This window comes from Erpetoichthys calabaricus, chromosome 2 (genome assembly GCF_900747795.2).
Source record: "Erpetoichthys calabaricus chromosome 2, fErpCal1.3, whole genome shotgun sequence".
In the NCBI taxonomy this organism is placed as follows: Eukaryota; Metazoa; Chordata; class Cladistia; order Polypteriformes; family Polypteridae; genus Erpetoichthys; species Erpetoichthys calabaricus.
Window position 1 is genome coordinate 314,699,369 of NC_041395.2, and position 24,799 is coordinate 314,724,167.

General features: G+C 40.4%; 1 protein-coding gene across 1 annotated transcript in view; it reads right to left on the reverse strand.

Moving 5' to 3' along the window:
* LOC114645628 (catenin alpha-3-like) overlaps positions 1-24,799 on the reverse strand; it is a 1,052,567-nt gene that overhangs the window by 155,058 nt on the left and 872,710 nt on the right. The window contains exon 6 of the mRNA XM_028793457.2: positions 7,613-7,764. Within this exon, the coding sequence (XP_028649290.2) occupies positions 7,613-7,764 (152 nt within the window). The remainder of the gene's footprint in view (positions 1-7,612; positions 7,765-24,799) is intronic.

The following is a 24,799-nucleotide window of genomic DNA, read 5'->3' on the forward strand; positions in this document are numbered from 1 at the left end:
CTCGCGAAATAACTGGTAATGTTTGACTAAAATCTACAGCGAGTAAAACGACATTACCTCCTATTTTTTTTTTAAGATCTCTGAGATCTTGCTTTTTTCGGTTCAAGGCTTCATAAGCTCTTTTATGTTGTATGGTGTACTTATCCCAAACCATCATCTGTGAATGTTGCAAGACTTTCGCCTTGTATGTAGATTGGGGTAATTACATTCATTGCATTCCTAGTCTGAATCACAATCTGATTGTATGGGTGGTTACCTGGCACTGTAGGGTTGCCGCCCGCCCTTTAAAATAAGGAATCGTCCCGTATTTGAGAATGAAATTGCGCGTCCCGTTTTGAATCAATACGGGACGGGATTTGTCCCGTATTTTTTTTATCATTTTTTTTTAAAGCAGCGTCTCATGCAAATCATCCCACACGCATTTTATGAAGATGCCTCCTTTCCTACTTTTGATTGGGTAATACTTGATGTCATCGTTAGTTTGATTGGTCTTTTTAACTGTCCAGTGAGGAGGGCGGGTCTTTTAAGTAGAGTCTGCAAACTGTTGGCACTGGGATGTGGCACCCGCTGCAGTATGCGTCCCTTATTTTTTTGTATTAAAAGTGGTAACCCTACCTGGCAGGTAACACTTATGTTTGGTCATGAAGTCGTCTAAAATCCGCCACGTGCCCTCTTTTAATTGTGAGAAGCAGATATATATAGCCAAATTCTCGCGCTTCGTTGCGGCGAAGTACCGCTTTTAATTTTTTAAGAACAAAATAAAACCTTTTTAAACGGATCGAAAATATACCAATAACAATTTGTTAAGGATATGTTTTTTTGTGAACCTCGCTTTTCACAGCTGTCGTGCTACGGCGTGTGTTTCGTTTATTTGACAGTATGTAGATCATGGTAATTACATTCATGGCATTCGTTTTCTGAATCACAATCTGACTGTATGGATGGTTACCTGCCAGGTTATGCTTGTGGTTGGTCAGGAAGTCGCCTTACATCCGCCACGTGACCTCTTTGTGTTCCCAGAAGCTGATCATAGAATAGTTGTAATAGTTTACTTTCAAATAATGCAAAGAGTATGCGACACGTGTTTCTCCCTAATTCTGGGCTCATCAGGCATACACACTCACTGCATCCCCTCTCGGGAATCGAATCTCTATCATCAGCGGCAGAGTTGAAGCCCCTAACGTTGCGGTCAGCAAGTCAGCTAACATCCGCCATGTGCCGTCTTTCAGTTGCGAGATGCAGATCATAGAATGGTTGAAACTGTTGCCCCTAACGTTGTGCTACGGCGTGTGGTTCGTTTATACCTCGTGTCTTCTCATTAAACTTTTATCTCGCAAATATGTTATTGCAATCCGCAGCGGGAGCATTTCTATAAACTTAATTTAAACTTACGTTTTACACCGTGCTTTGTTTCCCTTATGAACATGCTTGTATGCTTCATTCGCTCCCTTCTCAATTGTTTAATGAATTTTTTGTTCTTCGCTGTTTGCGGCTCCTCCTTCATTTGTCCCTACTGCGTTCACAGTCTTTTCACGTGATTACGTGGGAGGCGTGATGACGTGACACTCAACTCCTCCTCCCACGGCCATTGAGCTGCCGTCCATTACAGTATATTGTGAAAAAAGAGGTTCCAGTTATGCCCATTACCCGTTGAATTTCGAAATGAAACCTGCCTAACTTTTGTAAGTAAGCTGTAAGGAATCAGCCTGCCAAATTTCAGCTTTCCACCTACACGGGAAGATGCAGAATTAGTGATGAGTCAGTCAGTCAGTCAGTCAGTGAGTCAGTGAGGGCTTTGCCTTTTATTAATTAGTATATATATATATATATATATATATATATATATATATATATATATATATATATATATATATAAAATTTTCAGATTAAACTGGTTAATTGTTAATAATTATCTATTATGTAATCAAACTCTAAGGTCTGTGTGTGTGTGTGCGTGTGTGAATATCCAGTCCCTCAGATCCATCTAATTGGCCAGTTTGGCTTTGCTGTGATTGGTCTGTTTGGCTTGGGTGATGCAATCACAAGAAGACGTTTGAGTGTTAGACACACAAAGAGGAGAAAAGGCATATGAGGCATGCTGAGGAAGTCGCCTTCAAAGATGGACAGTATAAAACCAGACGGAAGTCACAAAAGCAAACTTTACGGGAATGCACTTCATAGAGGGAGCACAAGTCAAAACAGGTTCAGACACATGTGAATCTTTTACCTAACTTATCTATTTGAATAGATAAATACACAAAAAATCCTGTATATACGTCTTTGAGCTTGCAAAAAATGTGGAAAGTTTCAAGGAGACTGACTATATGTATAATATGTTTATGTGTGTCATATTTCTGTTAATTCAGTGATGGGGATACATGTTTGGGTTCACAAAATTGATGGATGGGTGTTTTCGTACCAACAAAAATAAAGGTTACTATGGAGAAAAATAACACTGAAGTAAACAAAAACTGTCAAAATAATACTTGTCTGCACTAAACCTGTCCCTAGCATAAGGCTGGTGTATATTTGTGACAGTCCCATTTTGACTCCATGTTACATTGTCACTGCCACAAGCCCCTTCAACTCGAAATCGTCAATAGTCATAAACCAAGATGAATCAAGCACATGAGGGCACACACCTTCTGCAAGGGGTTGGTTGAAAAACTGTCAAGTGCTTTTATTGAAACTAAACAAAAACAGTGCTCAAAAATGCAGTAATTCAGATCAAAGTTTTCAAAAAATAAATAATCCATAAATCAAGTGAATGTGGAGGTTATAAACAAGCGAATAAATAATCCTATTAAATGAGATTAAATATTCTGGGCAGTAAAACCATGTTCTTAAAACACATTCCAAGCTATGGTGCGTCCTCTCTAAACATGCTTACCCTCTTCATATTTCACAGCACGATGAGACATCAATCAACAGGTGCAGACAACCCTTAATACTGGCCCGTATCCCCACTGCTAAACCCACAACATTCCAAGGAGCACCGCTCTAACCCTGCTCCTACTCACACCGCCATAATCTTGATGTCTGCAAGAGCCTTCACCATGCACATGGCCACTCCTGCTCTGTAAGGTGCTCAATAATAGTGACCCACAGACCCCTCTTGAGCACCAGACACATGCTCCTTCACCAGGGCTCACTTTCCCATCCACCTGTTTCCTCTCTGTTTCACATCGGCTCTGTCAATTCCTGTTGTTCTCTCTCCATCCTTTTCTTTAACCTCCATTCCATTCTCTTGATCCTCTGTTTTCTTACTCTGTTCTGATCTCCAATTGTCCCATGCAGGCTCCTCTTTATACCGCCGAGGTGTGAATGAGGCACCTGACTGATCTGCCCTCCTTTGCACATGTAATGGCGTTCACCCAAGCACCCCAATCAACCCCAGAGTGAAACTCACTCACGCACACCTGAAGAAGAAGATGTCGCTGAGGACACTAGATGGCGGCCTCCCTGGATTTTGGTACCCAAGCGGAAACCAGCAGGGTATGCTGGGCGATGTAGAGCAGCAATCAGAGCAGTCCTACTGAGGTCTGAGGGTTCCACAAGAGGACACTTCAGGGAGATATGCTCTCTGATATGTTTGGTTTCCATATGACCTGAAAGTACTTCCAACAGGCAACGACCCTGGCACTGGAAGTACTCCCGGATCCGCAATAAAAGGAACCGTACTCCCTTATCCAGACAAGTCTGAGCTGGGAGGAAGGAAGACAATACTCGACTGTAGGAGGGCAGTGCAGTGGTGAAAGGAGGGGTATTGAAGTATTGCTTTTGTGCTTATCCTGAGGAAGTTTTGTAATAAACACCCATTTATTTGAACCTGGGACAAGTGTTAGTGTGGCCATGTTTGGGGTTTGGGGATCTCTGGCGCCCCGGTTCCATCATATACTCTTATATCTTTCTGAGGATTTCACTAGCTGGTGCTGGAGTTTCCACTTTAGCAAGTGCTGTTCACTGTAGCAGAAATAAGAGTGTAGAGGACATGCTCTTTATTAAAGTGGATAAGCACCTACAGTCGGAACAGGGCAGGTCAGAACGGCCAGAAAGGAGCAGTTTCACTCACAGATGTTTTAAAGCAAAAAATTAGGAGAATTAATTTCTTCTTCATGTACTGTAGCTCTGTAAGTATTTTAAAAATATCACCAGAATGACCTTATTTTAAATCAATATAAAATTATTTGAATAAGCTGAAATAGATCTATCTAAATATGCCACACAAGCTACTTGTATTCTCATTTCACTGCTGTCAGTGTTCATTTTATAGCTATTTGGGAATGTATTCTTAAAATAAAATTACTTATATTTGGAAATTAAATGCAATTTAATGAATTCCAGGAAGGTTTGCTAACTAGCACAGCCATACTGGCAAATTCAGTACAGTAATAACAAACTTTTACCTTTTTTATACTAAATCTATCATTTTTATTTAACATGCTAGGCTCTTAGGTGGAAGCGCACTTGATAAAAAATAAATTGGAAATGGTAATTGAAATATATAAGCACTTTACCTGTATTGCAAAATGGATCTAATGCAGACCATTTTCATATTTTCTATACACTGTGGAGGAGGTCTTGATAAGGGACTGGGATTACGGGGGGCTGCAGTTCCTACAGGACAGGATACAAGCTGTAATGTGTACCAGGGGCACTTTGACTATTACCGTTGGATTTCTACTACTTTCTGGTCCCTTTTGTCATGTGTTAACTGGATTTATGCATATTTTATATTTTTATTGTTGCTTTTGTTATATTTGAAAACATCTATGTCCCTTTAAATGTTCTTATGTTCCATGTACTCTGTGACGTTGCTGCTACTGGATCCTCCCTCTGGCTGTAAAGGACCGTGCAACTGTTTTCTTTTCTGATTTATACTTTATGACCTCTTTTTTTGCTATTGTTATTTGATTTGTTGATGGATAAGTATTTTGGGACATAAGCTTGGAATTGTTATTTTTTTCCTAGGGTTTTTATGGTTTCTCTCCCTTCTTGGACATTTCTGATACTTCTTGGGGCCCTTTTGCTCTTTTTGAACTTTTAATGTTAGCTCCCCGACAGACAGTATTTGAGAACTGGCTGTTGTGATAAGACATGTTATTGGTCCCTGGCAGTGTGCAGGTTTTTGGATAAAATAGTGCACCTCCGACTCTGTGGGTGTGCATGGCTACAGCCCTGTACAGCCACAGAGCGTCTGGTGTGCACTGAGTGAAGGGAAAAAGAAAGGAAAAGAAAAAGAGAAAAAAGGGAAGGGGTCGTAAGTTAAATCGAAAGGAAAAGAAAAGTAGGGTGCCAGGATCATTGCAGAGCTGGTGCTATGGAGAGCAGGCAAGCGGTCGGGGACAATGCCCTATGTAGAGTGAGCAAACAGTGCTCATGGGTAGGGTCTCTCCTGCTGAGCATCCATGGTGCAGGAGCAACCAAAAAACTCTTGGAGATTCCGCCCAACCTGTGGTATAGCAGTGGTAGAAGGGAGAAAACTTGTGGTGTTCCAACGGGTGCCTAGGAATGCCTTTGTTGACATCAGGGCCCCAAGCCAGTTAATGGCTGACTGTGCTTCTGGAAGGATGTTTCCCCTTGCTGAGCAGACCGTAGAGGGTGAGCAGAGGAGAAATCATTATAGATGGCTGTACTAGGCTCATGATGGTTTTTATGGATTGATCCTGACTTTATTTTACCACAGAAATTTTTTATCTGTTTGTTGGATTGTTAATTTAATATATTTTAACCTCCACTCGAACACAGTTTTTAATCAGGGAGTATTTATTTATGAAGAAACTGCTCTGCACTTTATTTTGGACAAATTATTCTGTGAAGAATAACAACAACAACAACATTTATTTCTATAGCACATTTTCATATAAACAATGTAGCACAAAGTGCTTTACATGATGAAGAAAGAGAAAAAAGACAAAATAAATGATTAAAATTAAGGAACACTAATTAACATAATAAATTATATACATATACACATAATAAATATTAAAAGCAATAAGCACATTTACACCTACCTGGTTTCTTTGTGTGCTCATTCACCCTTTTCCATTTTGGTACATTCACTATTAATGTTACGGGGTTCAAAAAGTTAATACCAAATGTGGGCAACCCGAGTATCATAGCTGTATTAGGGTGAGCCTCTTCTGGGCAGACTGTAGAAAGTTCTGGCCTGCTTTTGGAGTTTTTTTTTTTCTGTAGGCCTCAGCGCTCTTCCACCATGTTTGTGACCACCACTCACAACACCTTTGCACCAGGATTAAGAAGAGAGATTATAAGGATACCTTAAACTACCAGGGAGAGCTTTAGCTTGGTGTACTTGGTCCAGATAGGCCCAGCTACTGACCTGGAGGTAATGAAACTAATAATAATACGTGTATTTATATAGCCCCCTTCCCATGCTCAAGATAGCTCCAAGAGGGCCAAAAGTAACCCACAAGTGGTCTTAGGCTGGAGCTTAAATGGCTCATCTGATCAGAGGGCTGTTCAGCAGGGGAGCCACCAGCTAAAAGGAAGAAAGCACCGAGTTTTTAACAAGTGACAGCTACCAGGCCGTTGATTTTAACCTTGTTTTAAAGGATTTGTTTTTGGATTTTAACCTCCCCTTTTTTTACATGTTGTTATGGATTATTTATTTGTGAACAGTTTGAGCACTGCACTGTTTATTTGGACACTGTTTGTTGCTTTTAATAAAGGCAGTTTACACTTTTGTACCTATCCCTTGCTTCACGTGGTGTCCTCATTTGCCCAGCTCATCCCAGTCATGACTATCGATGGTGTCGGGTTCAAGAGGCTCCCAAAACTGGAGTAGAAATATGGAGCAGGACCCGCACCATCACAGGTGTACCTAATAAAGTGGCCAGTGAATGTATGTAATGTACCCATGTAGAGTATTCACGATATATTGTATATGTGTATCCAGCAGGGGGCGTTAGCTCACTTTAAATTAGTTCTTTTGTAATTGTGGCGAGTTACATTACCCAGAACTATATAGATATAATATAAAAAGGCCCCTCCCTTAGTGATAATCACATAGGAGAAATAACTTAGCTTTGTTTAATAACAGCTTACGCTGCATAACAGACGAAGGAAGCCAATGGCAAAACCCAGTTTGGAAGTGGGGGCCCGATGTGTAGACTCTGCCAGTTTCACCGTTGCAGTAGAAGGATTTTCAGGATCGGATGACATTATCTTCCATCTGTCCGTCGGCTTCAAAGGTGTGCCAGGCAATGTTCCAAGGCTTTATACTCTTTCTTCATGTGCAGGCCCCCACTTAGGTGAATTTGGCAATTCCAAACAAGGCAAAAGAGGATACAGTTTCATGCTGACTTTGACAGACAAAAATAGTATACAACAGTCTTTAGTCTGACTGCCCATTTCACAGTTGTCCCTAAATGTCTTGTCTTATAAGGCTTGCCTAGCAGTTCTATGTGGTGAACCCTGGTGCTAAATCTGGCTCTGTGTCAACTGTGTATTTGAGTAGAAAAAGGTAGATTTATAAGATATATTTTCACAGAGTACAGTAACATATTAAACATATACTCTTATTACAATACATAACTCAAATAAATTAATAAATGTACTGTTTATATGAATACTGTATAGAATAACTTACCCGGATCATCAACACGGAGCATCTGATGTCATGAATGGAATCATACACTTTTTTGGAAACATCAACAAACAGATTGTCATCCAAGTGTAGCATTGTTTCTGAGCTGAGGGCTTCCATGGCTTTTTTGACTTGAACAACAAACTCAGGCAGTGCTAAAAACAAAAAAGACATTTTTTTTTTAAAAAAGTCTCTCTTTGAAGTTGTAATTAGAATAATTATTGCTTGTCAAAATATAGACAATGCTCTCTTAAAACGAGAGTCAGTGAGTGCAATCATCATTTTTACTGCAAGTGCTTGCTGGTGTGGAGGATTGCTTTGTTGTTTATTGAAAATACTTCAAACCAGAAATTACCAGTAGTTCTACCTTTTGTTTCTTCAGAGATGGCAGCAAGAGACTAATCAACAAGTACAAGATAAAGCAGTGCACAATGAAGCAGAATTTGTTTAATATGAAAACACTTTGTAATTTTCAGATATTTAATAGTAATTATAATAGAAAACCTACAATTTCTAAGAACTGTACTAAGTCACATTGTACAGTAATGATTGACACTTTTATATTAACTTCAACTGTTAATTGTTTTTGCAAATGAAAGGACTTTTTAATTCCATAAAGGTTAAGAGTGACTTTCATTTTGCAGATGAAAGTCACGAGTAAAGCACATGTTCACATTTGGCAAACTTTGAGCTGTTATTTATTGTGATCAAATTTTTCATTAGATAATTGAAGAGCAAAAATCTTGCAAACAACAGTGAAATAACATAATTTTAGAACAACAAGACACCCACACCATGGTGCCCAATCCCAAAGCCCCAGTAATCACTCCAGCTCTGTAAGAGCAAAACACCAACATGGATACTGAGTCACAGAACACCCCAGAAATGTCGCACAGATGACTGCTACTTTAAAGTAAAGGAAAATATATATAAAATATATACGTATATTTATAGGTCTAAACACACACCAGAATGACTAAAAATCAAAAAAATTATAAAGAAAGAAAATTTCTAATTTGGCGATCAAATTGAGGCATTATGCAGACGTATTGCTGTTGGTATATTGGTATAAAGGAGCCCCTGTCACGTTTCTTCACACTATTTCTGCTAAATAATTAGTTGGCTGAAAGTCCTCAGTGTTGGTGTGTCAGAGAGAGGATGCGTAGCATTGTTCATAATAGCACTCAGTTTTGTTTTAATTCTCTCCTCCTCTACCACCACCAGGGGGTCCCGAATGTGTCCCCTAGCCTCTCTTGAAGTGATGTTACCAGCCCAGCACACCACAGCATAAAAAATTGCACTTTCCCATTCAGAGATGTAGAAGATACAAAGGATGTCACTTCCCATATTTAAGGAATACAGTCTTTGAAGAAAAACGCCTACTCTGCCCTTTCTTATATAGTTCCTCTGTGTTATAAGGCAAGTTCAACATGTCATTGATGTGAACCCCTAAGTACTTTTAGGAGTGCACCACCCCTATATCCATTCCCTGAATAGCGACCAGACATAGAGGCTTTTTAGTGCGGTGAAAGTCGATAACCAGTTCCTTGCTGATGTCATTTTCTTTGTACCGAGAAAAAAGTTCTCACCTGACTCCTCTCCTTGTCTCATCCCCCTTATCATTGAGAATTTCTGCAAGTGACATGACCTGTTATATTTATAGTCAGAGACGTACTGAGTGAAGAGAGAAGCAGACAGGCCGGTTCTTTGTGGTGCTCCAGTGTTGCCCACATCTGTATCAGACACATAGTCCTTACGTCTCACAAGCTGTGGTCTACCTGACAGATAGTCCATTACAGTAATCCCTCCTCCATCGCGGGGGTTGCGTTCCAGAGCCACCCGCGAAATAAGAAAATCCGCGAAGTAGAAACCATATGTTTATATAGTTATTTTTATATTGTCATGCTTGGGTCACAGATTTGCGCAGAAAAACAGGAGGTTGTAGAGAGACAGGAACGTTATACAAACACTGCAAACAAACATTTGTCTCTTTTTCAAAAGTTTAAACTGTGCTCCATGACAAGACAGAGATGACAGTTCCGTCTCACAATTAAAAGAATGCAAACATATCTTCCTCTTCAAAGGAGTGCGTGTCAGGAGCACAGGCTGTCACAGAGATAGAGAGAAAAGCAAACAGATCAATAGGGCTGCTTTTCTTTTAAGTATGCGAAGCACCGCGGCACAAAGCTGTTGAAGGCGGCAGCTCACACCCCCTCCGTTAGGAGCAGACAAAGAGAGAGAGAGAGACAGAGTTTGTTTTTCAATCAAAAATCAATACGTGCCCTTCGAGCTTTTAAGTATGCGAAGCACCGTGCTGCATGTTGTTTCAGGAAGCAGCTGCACAAAAGATAGCAACGTGAAAATAATCTTTCAGCATTTTTAGACGAGCGTCCGTATCGTCTAGGTGTGCGAACAGCCCCCCCTGCTCACACCCCCTACGTCAGGATCAGAGAAAGTCAGTGCAAGAGAGACAGAGAAAAGTAAGCTGGGTAGCTTCTCAGCCATCTGCCAATAGCGTCCCTTGTATGAAATCAACTGGGCAAACCAACTGAGGAAGCATGTACCAGAAATTAAAAAACCCATTGTCCGCAGAAACCCGCGAAGCAGCGAAAAATCCGCGATATATATTTAAATATGCTTACATATAAAATCCACGATGGAGTGAAGCCGCGAAAGGCGAAGCACGATATAGCGAGGGATTACTGTATTCAGGACACCATAGGCTCATTCACCTGCATATCTCTGAGTTTAGCCCTTAACATGGATGGCTGGAAGGTACTGAAGGCACTGGAGAAATCAAAAAAACAGAATCACGACTGTGCTTCCATCTTTGTCCTGGTGAGAATAAACCTTGTGGAGCAGATCGATAATTGCATCCTCCACTCAAGTCTTTGTCCGATAGGCAGTGTGTCCTGGTGGTCTACCAGAATAAGACCCATATAGTCCAGGACCAGTCTGGAAAAGGTCTTCATGATGTGAGATGTAAGTGCCACTGGTCTGTACTCATTAGGTGAAGACGCCTGCCTTCTTTCAAACAGGAACAATGGCGGTGATGATGGAGGTGGAGAGGAGATGCTAAAGTGATATTCTGAAAAAATGTATATTAGTGAATCACACTTTTATGTTAATTTTATAAAAGTTAAGACAGACTTTTGTTTTTCACTTTAAATTAAACAGCAAAAGAGAGAAAATCAAGTGCCCAAACTGACTGAACTGACAATAGCTTTGCGCAAGGTTGCATATACAGTAATACATAAACAGAGTTTGTGCTTGTTTGGCTTAGGGGTCAGCAATGTCCATCATTGAAGGTCGGAGTGGCTCCAGGTTTTTGTTCCATCCCAATTGCTTAATGAGAAGTTAATTATTAATGATGAAGCACTAACTGCTCAAGTGACATTTTTCTGCTCCATTTTAGTTGTCTCACTTGTTAAGATTCCCCACTTTAATTGCTTATTTTCATTTTAAACGCCACATTCACTGATTTTAATCGTTCCTTATTAGCAATAAGATGGAGATGACAAAGCAGTTCTCAATCTAACATGTTTCCATCTACAGCTGTGTGCATACAGTGTGAAATATCTTGATTAATAAAGCATTTGGAAGGAAATTGAAGAGAAAAAAAAATGAAGGACTGAGAATCACTAAACCACTTCAGTTATGTGGTTATCCTTGGAAAGGAAAAAAAATCTATGATATAAGAATGACATCTCTGCCTGACATGGCAGAGTTAAAATACTAACAGACTATGATATTAAATAAGATCTGTTATTGGCAAGGATTGGTTTCTAATTAGACAACTCGGTTGGAACAAAAACCTGCAGCCACCGCGGCCCTTGAGGACTGAAGTTGCTCACTCCTGATTTCGATCATAAAAGTTAAATAAAGGAGAATGAGAGGAAAGAACACAGAACAGAGACGCATCAAGAGAGTAGGAGATAGAAACAAAAGAAGAGAAAGGCAGAGAGGACCCAAACCTCAAGGAATGGAACTACCAGATCTGTAAGCATGAAAAATGCATGGTGATACCACACTGCAAACAGGCCATACGTTTTCACTTTGACATAAAAGATTCAATTCTATATAACAATAAAATGTGAAAATGACCAAACTGGATACTCATTATGGGCACTGTAATTAGCACTGTTAAATTCCTCAGGAAGTATGATTTGATGGACTGATGACGAACAGTTCAGGGACCTGCCTTTAGTTTATTCCTGACAGGCTTATTTATGCAAAGCTCCTAGTGACCCTGAGCAAGATTAACAAGTATGAAACAACTAAAATATCATATAACTAATGAATCAGGCTATTATTTGAACAATCGCCTAACTGCTTAATTCATTCAGTGGTATACCATTAGATCAATGAATCAAACGTTTATCGATTCTCCATTACTGCAATAAGCCATGAAAATATACCTGCACAGTAGCAGAGCAGGAGGAGACATCTTATCAGGGTACTCAAGAACACAGAAACAAATGCATTCAATTTATCATGGACATTCAGCACAAGAAGAAGTGCCCTGGAATGAGCTAGCAACCCACCCATAGCCAAACCCCACCTTTCACCCAATTCTATTGTCCAGGTATCCCTAAACACTAGCAAGCAGGACATCATTTTCTTGGACTTTCAAGAAGCCTTTGATTCTGTCACATTCTTAGTCCTAAAACTGGAAGGTGCAGGCATCAGAGGTAACCTACTAAACTTAATCTCAAGCTGGATAATTGGCAGAAGACAAAGAGTACAGATAAGAGGAGTGTGGTCATCAGTAAAGTCCCTCAGGGGTCTGTCCTTGGACTGTTGCCTTTTCTAATTTAAAACAATGACATGGATTCTGGCATATTTAGTATGAAATCTACAAAAGATAATAAATTAATGCAACGGGAAACACTGAATGCAGCAACAACAATTCAGACAGGCCTGGAAAAGCTTTAGAACTGGGCGAACTCTTGGATAATGCAGTTTAATGTGGAAAAGTGCAAAGTGGTACATGTGGACAAAAGGAACATCTCTCTATATATAAAATCCAACGTCTGTCTGTCTGTCCGCTTTTCATGAGAGAACTACTTAACAGATTTAGATCAGGGTTTTTTCCTATAATTTGCTTGAACATTCTGTTTGATTTTGCGACATCTCTCACTTCACTATGTATCAGAGTTTGCTTGTGGTACCGATTTATTTGTGGGAATCTGAGGGACACACAGTGGGCTGAGGGGAGGGGGGCGGGTCCCTCCTCACTCACATGCGAGCCTTGGGGGGGTTCGTTACCTCCACTTAGCTAGCAAACAAGAGACCTACTTAACGGATTTAGATCAGGTTGTTTTCTATGATTTGCTTGAACATTCCGGTTGATTTTGTGACTTCTCTGATCATGCTAAGTTCATTACCAGGAGCGATATATTCACACTAATCCAAGACAGGCTGCGGGTCGAGGGGACGGGAAAGCATGACATCAGGATTGGGGAGCCAGGCAGGGCCCTCCTCAATGTCCTGTTTCACTAATACGCAGGTGAAGCTGAGGGGCACGGCTAGTCAGTTATAATTACAAGATGGGAGACACTGTCCTAAAGGAAGCAACCTCTGAAATGGATTTAAGGATTTATATTGACACAACATTTTCTATCATCTAAGCAATGTGCAGAAGCGATGAAAAGGAAAATAGAATATTAGTTTATATTGTTAAAACTTGAATATAAATCAAGGTACATTGTGCTCAGACTGTATAATGCACTAATGAGACTGCATCTGGAGTATTGTGTGCAGGTCTGGTCACCGCACTACAAGAAAGACAAAGCAGCACTTGAAGCTGTGCAGAGAAGAAACCAAGTGCATCCCATGACTTCAGAACATGTCGTACTCTGATAGACTCAGAGAATTAAACCTGTTTAGTCTCGAGCAGAAGGTACTGTGTGGGGACCTAATTCAGGTCTTCAGAATTCTCAAAGACATTGATAATGCAGATTCAGCAGAATTCTTTCAACTTAGAAGTGAATCACATACACAAGGATATCAGTGGAAATGAAGGGGCAGCAAATTTAGGACTGAAGCGAGAAGGTTTCCTGGATTTGGAGCAAACTACGAGTCATGTAATTGAAGCAGAAACCTTGAAAACCTTTAAGTAGTATCTGGATAAGATATTGAGACAGCTTAGCTATTAGTTAAATAAACAAACTTGATGTTCAAGCAGATAAAAAAAAAAATGGAAGAACAGATGGCTGGCACGATGGCTGTATGGTATAGGTACAGTATACTGTATATGCACACATAGGTATGTAGGTATATCTATAGGGGATTTGTGACGGTGCGGGTCAGCTCCTTGCTCCCTCTTCCATAATGGGAGCCTTTTGAATCCGACACCATCAGTACCGTAACCAAGATGAGCGGGGCAGATGAGGACAAAACACATCAAGCAAGGGGAAGGTAAAAAGTGCAAGTGCTTTTATTATAAAAAATCCACAAAAGAAATATCCCAAAGTGCAGTACTCAAAAATGTTCAGTAAATAATCCATAAAAAAGTGTCCATGTGGAGGTGAAAATTAATAAATAGAAAAATCTGTTAAAAACTAGGTTAAAACAACTCAGTGCAGGAAACTCATTAAAAATCCACAAGCCCTGGTGCCTTCCTTTTTAAATGAACACCTCTCCTATTCAGACCTCACAGTCCAGAGAGAGACGCTGACCAGCAGGTGCAGACTCCCATCTCATCTGGTCCGTGTCCCCGATGCCAATCCCACGCCGTCCGCGGGCAACCATGAGCCCTGCTCCACCCAAACCGCTGACAATCCAGGCTCCACCCGGCGTGGATGCTCTGTACTGTCACCTCTGCCATCTCAAAGGCTCCTCCCAGCGAGAACACCTCCAGAGCATAATGGTCGCTCCTGCGCCCCACAGCCCCCTCCTGAGCGATGACCACTCACTCCTCCTTGGGGCTCTTCTCTCGTCCAACCTGCTTCCACTCTGTTCATCAGCTTGTTTCCTCTCCCTTTCCCCGCCTGCTTCTCCTCTCCTCTTTTAACCTTCTTTCTTTCCTTGACTCTCCTTTATTTTTTTTTGCACTCCCCTTTATAGACTGGGGAGCTGTTGCAGGCCGATGTTGCAATCAGACTGCCAGCACGTGCCGGCAAAGGTAACGCACCGATGGCTGACTGCCTCACACCAACCCGGAGACGGGGCATCTTCACGGTAAATCACTCGCTCTTGTTCCATTCCCTAGCACGAGCAAGTTCATTATTTATTTATTAAAGTGGCCAGTTTTTCTGAGCAGCGGACCCTCTATACCATATGTTTTATCTTGGTAGAGTAATATATTGCTCTACTTTCCCCTATTGTATTATTAATAAGTAGCCTTTGTCAGAATGCCTAATCTCACAGACTTACCACTGTTTATAAGGTATTATAGTATATAACTTATCCCCACCTTCCCTTCTATATCTATAGTAAAAGACAAGCAGGAGTTAAGTTACACATAAAAACAATGTATTATTGGTAATATTCATAAATAATAACAATATGCAAAGTACATTTGAATACTGGCAACCATACAACCTAATTAAATGGTGATGTGTAGTTTCAGGCGGCACACAGACTTGCTATTTAAAATGTCTCTAGTTAAAGCATCATTGGTGCTCAGCTTTTCTTCAGAACAGGCTCTGTTCAATATGGCTGCCGAGTTTTGCTCTCCATTGTGTTGTCTTCTTCAGTTCATGGTGTGATGGTCTTCATCAGTTTGGTAAGAAAGATATGCTTCTTCATCATCAGAGGTTAGTAAGAGGGAGAGAATGTGGTTGAACAAGCAGATTTATAGATTCTCTGCCCAACCCCAATAGGCCATCATGGTGCTTAAAAGCTTCTGACAGAAGCCAATTGCAAACAGCCATGCTTCATACCAATGGGGCAAAGACAATCTTAACACCTGCCATCCCCCAAAACCATATGTTAAGGTGCAGTTTGGCTTCCTTGCGGGGGTTGAAAAACTTTAGCAGAGAAACACTCGCCAAACTGGTTTAAGGCACATCCCCCCCCCTCCCCCCCCCCATCTCTGTCGTAAAAATGTCAAAAAGACCCATTCCTAAAGGGGGGGGGGGGGGGGTAAACACTCACTAATGTAACACTAAATTACAAATAAAGACAAACAAAATATTTATCAAGTTATATGGAAAATCTTACATCATAACACCACAAGATTCAGAAAGTATTCAGAACCCTTCACTTTTTTTCACATTTTGCTGTTTTGCAGCCTTATGCTAAAATTGTTTAAGCTCATTTTTCCACACACCAAGCAACTCTCAACATCACAGAATGACAAAGCAAAAACAAGATTTTAGACATTTTGCAAATTAATAAAAATTTTAATAAATGAAATATCATATTTATTAAACTATTGAGACCCTTCACTGTGACACATGACATTTGGCTCAGGTGCATCCAATTATATTGAGATGTTTCTGCACCTTGTTTGGAGTACAACTGTGGTCAATTCAATTGATTGGACATGATTAGGAATGGCACACATCTGTCTATGTAAGATCCCACAAGTGACAATGTGTATCATAACAATGCATGGCTTAGAGATAGGCACAGATATGGAAATCTACCAAACATTCCTACAGTACTGGAGGTTCCAAAGAGCACAGTCACTTTATTCATTCTTAAATAGACGAAGTTTGGAACAACCACAACTCTTCCTGGAGCTGGAAACCCAGACAAACTGAGCAATCGTGGGAGAAGGGCCATGGTGAAAGAGATGTCCAAGAACCTGATGGTCACTCTAGCTGAGCCTGACAGAACCTGTGTGGAGATGAGAGAAACTTGCAGAAGGACCACCATCAATCCATCACTCCACCAATCTTGGCTTTATAGCAGAATGGCCAGGCAGAAGTGGCAGAACTGTGGTGGGTTGGCGCCCTGCCCAGGGTTTGTTTCCTGCCTTGTGCCCTGTGTTGGCTGGGATTGGCTCCAGCAGACCCTCGTGACCCTGTAGTTTGGAGATAACGGGTTGGATAATGGAGGGCCAGGCAGAAGTCTATACTCAGTAAAAGATGTGTAGAAGCCCGCTTGGAGTTTGCAGAAAGGGAAATGAACAACTCTCACATTGTGACAAGTAAGATTTTCTGGTCATCATTAGCATTATGTCTAAAAGAAATCAGGCACCACTCATTACCTGTGCAATAACATTCCTATGGTCAATCATGGTGGTGTTCTTTAGCAGCAGGGACTGAGAGACTAGACAGGGCTGAGGGAAAGCTGATAAGAGCAAAGTACTGAGATACCCTTAATGAAAACCTGCTCTAGAGTGCTCTGGACCTCAGACTGGGCCGAAGGCTCACCTTCCACCAGGACAAATACCCTAAACACAAAGCAAAGACAACATTTGAGTGGCTTAGGATCAACTCTGTGAATGTTCTTGAGTTGTCCTGCCAGAGTTTGGACTTGAACCAAATTGAACATGTCTGGAGAGACCTTAAAATAGCTGGCCACTGACAGTCCCCAACAAACCTGACAGAGCTTCAGTGGATCTGCAGAGAAGAATGGTAGGAAATCCCCAAATCCAGGTGTGCGCAGAACACTCCAGGTTTTGATTTCTGCCAAAGTGGCTCAAATACTGAGTAAAGCGTTTGAAAACTTGTGTCAATGGGATATTTCAGCTTTTTTATTTTTAATACATTCTAAAAACCTAAAATTAGATTTTCCCTTAGTCATCCTACATGTTCATTGTTGCTTGATATGGGAAAAAAATAATCCAAATGATTTTTGCACAAGGTGGCAACATAAAATGTGAACAAAGTGAAGGGGTCAGTACACTTTCTGAATCCACTGTATAGGCAGATATTGAGTCATTAATAAATAATTAAATACTTTTTATTATGTATTCCAATATGCTGCTAGACATTTGTGTTTTATCACGTAGATTTCACTGCTTTCTCTGTGGAATTTACAGCTGTTCCACTCAAAAAAATAAAAAAAACCTGGCCTGACCAAAGAAAATCAATTTTTTCAGAATATAAAACACAGTAATTGTACTTTCTTTGGTTATGAATACTTTATCAAAATCTGTTAAGTGATATGCAGCAGCTTTATGTGAATTTTTGTACTTGTAAAATAAGAACCCTTATGTGTTCATTGAAAAGAGAAAGTATTAGCCTATTGCTTAATAACTTGGATACACATGAAATCATGAATGGATTCAAAGTGAAATTTCTTCCTTTGTCTGCACTTTGACCGTAGCTGGAAGAAGATCAATAGATGACAATTTGATAGCCGGTATGGCTTCGTGTTTACCACACAGCCTGTCGTTTCAATTTGGTGCTGTGAGTTTATATAATAATAATAATAATAATAATAATAATAAATGTTTGAAGACCCCCACTATACCACCAAGCTGCTTGGGGCTTTGTTTTCCATGAGATACGGTGGTTCTGTTAGCTGCCATTAAACTAAGTGTTTCGATTATTTTCAGAAAGCCAGTGCTCTTGCCTTGTACAGAATTAACTCGAAACCTAGAAGTAGCAACGTGCTGGGGCTCCATGCTGGCCAGATATGCCACCTATTGTGCTCTGATACATCCTGCCTGAGCACTAATGTTCAGCAATGTCTCCACAATTAATAAGGTCACACACAGGTTCTGCATTTAGTCAACTGTGCCTGCAGGGAAAGCTGATGATGGTAACGACTTGTGCCTCATTTAGGACTGTTTTTTTGTTTTGTGCTCTGTGTGGCCAAAATAAATTACTCTCCTGGAGGAACGAGCATTTGGTGCACATTTTTATCAAGTGCAAGTTCTAAAGGGGTGACTTTCATCCTTATCACTTTGTTTTTCCTGGTGAGGGTAACCTAGCCTCTATCACTGTGGAAAAAAAAAAAAACCTAATTTGTTGCATTCTTCCTCTGGTCAACCTAGTGTGCTTGATGATCCAACAAACATATCCGTCCATCAATTAACAGAGTGATTCCAGTTTATGCTATAAAATACTGTCCTCGAACATGTATAATCCAAAGTATGGTTGGTAGGCATGAAGTCTATCCTGGCAGTACTGCGCACAAGGCAGGAGTCAGCCCTAGAAAGAATACCAGTCTAGCACAGGGCCCACTTAAAAAACATTCATCCACAAACAGGCTAATTTGTAATCACCAATTACCCAGACCTGTTGTCACGCATGCACGTTGGAAGATCTCCTCATGGGCTCAATCGAGGTATGTGATAACTCACAGGGGATAACATTCTATTCTCCTTCTCTCCCCACAGTACAGAGAAAGCACCCAGGGTGGGCACTTAGCCTTACCCAGTCTGGTTTGTGCACTATAAAAAGCCTGGCTGTCATTTTCTGCTAAGATTGACCCACCGGACGGAGCTCCAGGGAATGGCCCTTATTTTGACAGCCTAGAGCTTGGTGCTTTATAACTGACCGTGAGAGGCTATTTACTTCATCAGATGAAGGTGTGACTTTTTGTTTTGGACTAATGTATTAAACAGGATGACCCTGCTGGTTTCCCAAGATTTTCTTATTGCTTGAATCTGTCATTCCTGCACCCGTCCTCACTGTATATACTTGAACCTATATATGTACAGTAGATTCAGAAAGTACTCAGACTCCTTCACTTTCTGCACACTTTATTGAGCTGTGAATTTCATTTTAAATGATTTAAATGTGCTAGTTTGCCCATTAATCTACACTTACTAAACCATAATGAGACAGTGAAAATATGCTTTCAGAAAAGTTTGTGAATTTCTTAAAAATCAATAACTGAAATCTCTCATTTGTTTAAATATTCAGACCCTTAATTCAGTATGTTGTAGAAGCCTCTTGTGTGAGTCTCTACAAGCTTTGTACACCTGCATTTGTGCTGTTTACCCTATTCTTCCTGGCAGATCCTCTCAAAGGAAGCATTTTCTGTAAACTGCCATCTTCAGGTCTCTCCACACATCTTCTGGGCTTTGGCTGGGCCACTCAAAATAAGTCAGAGACTTGTCCAGTGTTGTTTCGGCTGTACGCTTCAGGTCATTGTGATGCTAAAGGCAAACTTTTGCTCCAGTCTGAATTTGCATGCATTCTGGAGCAGATTTTCTTCATGGACCTCTCTGTATTTGGCTACATTCTTCTCTCTCTGTTCTTCTTCAGACCCCTGACTAAGGCCCTTCTTGCCTGGTTACTCAGATTGGTCAGATGTCATGGTGGTTAAAATCTTCTTCCATTTCACAATTATTGAGGCCACAGTGCTTCTGGGAACACTCAAAGCTTTACAAATGTTTTTATACCATTTCCCTGATCTGTGCATCACCACAGTTTGATCACAGATGTCTACAGAAAGTATCTTGGACTTCATGGTTTGGTTTTTTGTCCAGACATGCAGAGTGATTGGTGTGACCTTACATGCACAGGTACATGTGTGTCATTCTCATTCAGTTTGCCATCGGTGGACTCTAATCAAGTTGTAGACACATCTCAAAAGAGAATTAAAGTAACCAGGAGACACCTGACTACAAACTAGAGTGCCACAGCAAAGAATCTAAACATGTGTATGAATGGGAGATTTCAGTTGATGATGTTTTCACTTTGTCATTATGGGTTATTGAGTTATTGATTTGTAGGCAAAATTGGCAAATCTATCCATTTAAAATTAAATCAACGGCCCAATAAAGTGTGCTGAAAGGAAAGGGTCTGAATTCTTTCAGAAACCACTGTACATCATATAATACCTTTAAATACATTTAATCATATAATACATATAACACATGTCATGCAATTACATTTTTGCTTGATTTTTTTATTCTAGTAAACAATAAACTGAAAATGTTATCTCTGCTGCAACTTGCTATTTATCCATCCATCCATTGTCCAACCCGCTGAATCTGAACACAGGGTCACGGGGGTCTGCTGGAGCCAATCCCAGCCAACACAGGGCACAAGGCAGGAACCAATCCCGGGCAGGGTGCCAACCCACCGCAGGACACACACAAACACACCCACACACTAAGCACACACCAGGGCCAATTTAGAATCGCCAATCCACCTAACCTGCATGTCTTTGGACTGTGGGAGGAAACCGGAGCGCCCGGAGGAAACCCACGCAGACACGGGGAGAACATGCAAACTCCACGCAGGGAGGACCCGGGAATCGAACCCAGGTCCCCAGGTCTCCCAACTGCGAGGCAGCAGCGCTACCCACTGCGCCACCGTGCCGCCACTTGCTATTTATCATCTATGAAATTATTTTAAAGAAAACAAACTACACTAAACAAAAACAATTCCAAATAAAACCCACTTGAAACCTATTAGCAGTTACAAAATCAGTTTAAGCTAATAAAATGTTTGCTTAGGTGAAGGTGGTCAGAGGACAGTTTTCTTGCTGTGGCTTTAGTTTTTAAGCTCAGTGCTTATTAAAGACATGACAGAGGACTGGCTATAAAACCATGCAATGCTGTATTACAGCATATGGGTAACAAATTTTGAAAAAAGGTTTATATGAAATACATTCTTCTTTAAGGGGTTCCTTCTTAAATAATTTCAGTCCTTTTGATAGCCTACTTCAAGGAATAGCATGTGCTTACCAATCTGAAAATGCACATGAGAAGAGATAAGCCTGACGCTGATGGCTGAGTGACATATTCTGACTGCCACATATCTTTTGTGGTGTAACCTGACAGTTTATGTCATCATGAACAACTTGCAAGGCCCATTTTTAATAGAAAAATAAATGTATGCATAGTCGGGAATAGAGGTGGCAAGGGTGTCCAGGAATTGAGTGTGTCTGACAGAAGCTGTCCTAAATAAGCATTTCAGTTTTGTGAATTGAACTGAAGTAATCTCATGGTGTAAAAATATATATTGACTTATATAATACACTACCATGGCTGTCCGTTTGTCTGTCCAGGATTTTAAATCACCTGTAGCCTGCAAACCGTTTGCAACGATTGACCTGAAATTCAGTACACATATACTACATGACGTCTACTTTCCGCTTTCGGGGTGATGATTGACCTCCAAGGTTATTCCTCTTTTTTTTTTATTTTATTTTATTGTGAAATTGACTCTTGGCAGCGGGCATCAGGGCAGCTGTGTGGCGCATGCGTATGGGCACCGTTCTCATCCCTGCCACCTTCACTGTCACTTCCCCTACCTCTTCATATCTTAAATCATTCTTGAGGGAGATTGAAGACTTAAGTGGCAGCTTAAGTGAAAAATTAAGGAAAATGTACTAAGTAAATGCAACACAAACACTGACTTAATCAGTTTTAATGCAAAAAGAAGAGAAGAAGTAGGCCGCTAGGGTGGAGAAAAGATGATCTGCTCAGGAAGCAGCAAGCGCATCAACCTCTGAGCAAACAAATGATAAACGTACAGAGAAGGAGGATGAAAACTAGGAATGCTCAAGTCAAGTGTATTCACTGCATGTTATTGTGCAGTGCGCCGCTACTGGTATACAGTCGACCCTTGATATACGACTGGCCTGACATGCGAACAACTTAGTTTACGACCAAAATTTTTGTTTTGAATTACGACCAACATCTTGCATTACGACCCAAATGCGGTCACGTGTATCCGCTTGTGTGATTGTGAACAAACAGCCGAGAGCGTTTGTATGCATCAGTCGAGGGCCAGATACATGTGTTTGTGGACGTAATTTCGGTCAGTGCAGTGATTTATATAATTTATTTCGATAATTGCTAAGGAAGGAAGAGAAGGTAACGAAGGTAAAAAAAAGCAATCACAATTGAAACGAAGAAGGAAATTGTGTGGAAATATGAGAGTGGCGTTCGTGTGACCGATCTCGCTAATATGTACAGCATGTCGAAATCCACCATCTCGACAATTTTACAAAGAAAAGATTTGTATAAGAAAACTCCTTCCAAACAATAACCACCTTCCATTTCATTCTCCTCCTCCTTCCTTCCTGCAAGCCAAAGATGTCAACTTAAATGGTGAGTACAGCATGAAATTGTTGTTTCTGGTAGGCTAGGCACTTTTGAATACTTTTTGGTTAGTACATTAGAAAAATTATTGGTGTTTTTGGTAAATTATGCACATTATACAACCCTTTTTTATTAAAAAAAGTTAAGTAAGTGTTGCTGTGGGAGGTTCGGAACGCATTAAGGGCATTTCCATTATTTCTTATGGGAAAAATAGTCTTGACTTACAACCAACTTGATTTACAACTAGCCCTTGCGAACAAATTGAGTTCGTAAGTCAAGGGTCCACTGTATATATATATATATATATATATATATATATATATATATATATATATATATATATATATATATATATATATATATATAGAGAGAGAGAGAGAGAGAGAGAGAGAGAGAGAGAGAGAGAGAGCGAGAGTAAGACAGATTAGAGAAAAAAACAAGAGAAGTTCTATAGAGAGGAACTTGGAACATCTTGTACTCAAGGCTCACATTTTGTGCACAAGAATCTGACATTCCTGCTGGAGTTCGCTCTAAGTCAACAGACTTCCCTAACCCAAGGGACATTCTTCACCTCCTTCTGGGGAATCCACAAGCTCTCCTATGCTAAATTAGAGGTATAATTCAACTCAAAAGCTAAGGCACAGTGTAACATTCTCAGACCCGCTTAACATCCTTGGCGTTAACCCTAAGAGGGTCTTGAGCTTGGAATTCTATATAAATATGGTTAACCCTGAGTCATACGTGAGGTGAGTGTAATGATCCTCTTTACAGTGTTAAGCCGAAAAACTCCCGGGATAATATTCTGCTGTGATCTAGTGGATGAAATAACATCCGGCTGCAAAACATGAATATTTCTTTGTGTAACAGGCAGTCTTAGAAAGTTAAAGCTTTGAGTTAAACCCATATTAGTGTTTGCTTAATTTGAATAGAATATGCATTTCTTTCATAGTCATAGACAATGGTACAGTCTTTCCTCCTGTAAGTTAGTATGAGATAGAACTTTCTTGCTATAACTAAGATACAGTGTGTTGTTATTTAGAATACTGTAGGTCACAGTGCACAGGGACTTAAAAGACCCATTTCAACATAGAAACGGGATAGGCATACAGTTTTCTAAACATTTTGAAATGGACCAGAAATGTTTAGAAGTGATTTGTAACAATTAGAAATGAAACAAAATTTATAAGCTTTGAACAGAACTTCTCTTAAACAAGGACTTTTGCTATTTAATTTTTTTCATTTTTTGTGTGAGCTGTTTTACTTTGAATTTTAACTAAAACTTTTAAAAACAAAGATATTTTGTCTGTGGAATCATTCTGATGTGTCAGGCTTTTGCTTAATTCCATTTTCAAGCTAGAGCTGCAGAATTTTGGTAATTTTGGGAAAACGGAGCTACACTTTGTGTTCTGCCACTTTATAGTAACCCATGTTAACTCATCAATGTTCATAATCCTAGCCATCTGTTGTACCACTTAAGTGTCCTGAACAGTACAAAAAATGCCCACTAGAGGGGAAAGTCAATCAAAAAAACCCTGGCTAGTAACACAGAGAGCCACGTACAATCTTTATAAAATAAAAAATGTATTCTTTAGGAAGCAGCCCTAAAATAACATGAAGCTCTGTGGAGCACAAAAAGTTAAAAAGAATTATCTAAAACAATAAGGCAACCCAAGTAAACAACGTCTCAATACATAAGCTAATGGCAAACTAAAAAATATAGAAAAATTGTCAAAAATTCCAGAAATTACAATTAGCAAAGAAAAAAACACAGTAAACACACACCAACTCCCCAGCACATTCACTGAACCACCAGAAACTGTGGGAAACTCTCACCTTTATATTGCTGAGGGCAGTCCCTGGCAGTGATGGGCATGGGGTTCCTGTGGTATAGCGGGTCCACGGCTCTGAAAGAATGGGCGGGTTTTTTTTTAAATAATCCATTGGCCATGTCAGTCTGTGTGGATGCACTTGTGTAGCTGTGAGGAATAGTAATCGGGGCGAAGCGCACCTCCACATGAGGGTGCAATCTTTCTGAATTGCTTCACTGGTTTCCTGCGGAGTGTGATTGAGACTCTGCGCCCATGGAGCCGTATAAGTACGGTCTGGCACAGGGAAAAAGGGAGACAACAGAGAAAGAAGAGCCATGAGAACAGCAGCGGGTGGAGAAGCAAGTCGATCCAGCAGCATGGAGAAATGCAGATCGGACTTTAGCCCCACATAGGAGCAAGGGTTTGGTGTTCTGGTGGGAATCATGCCTGCTGACAATTCTGGGAAGAGTGTGT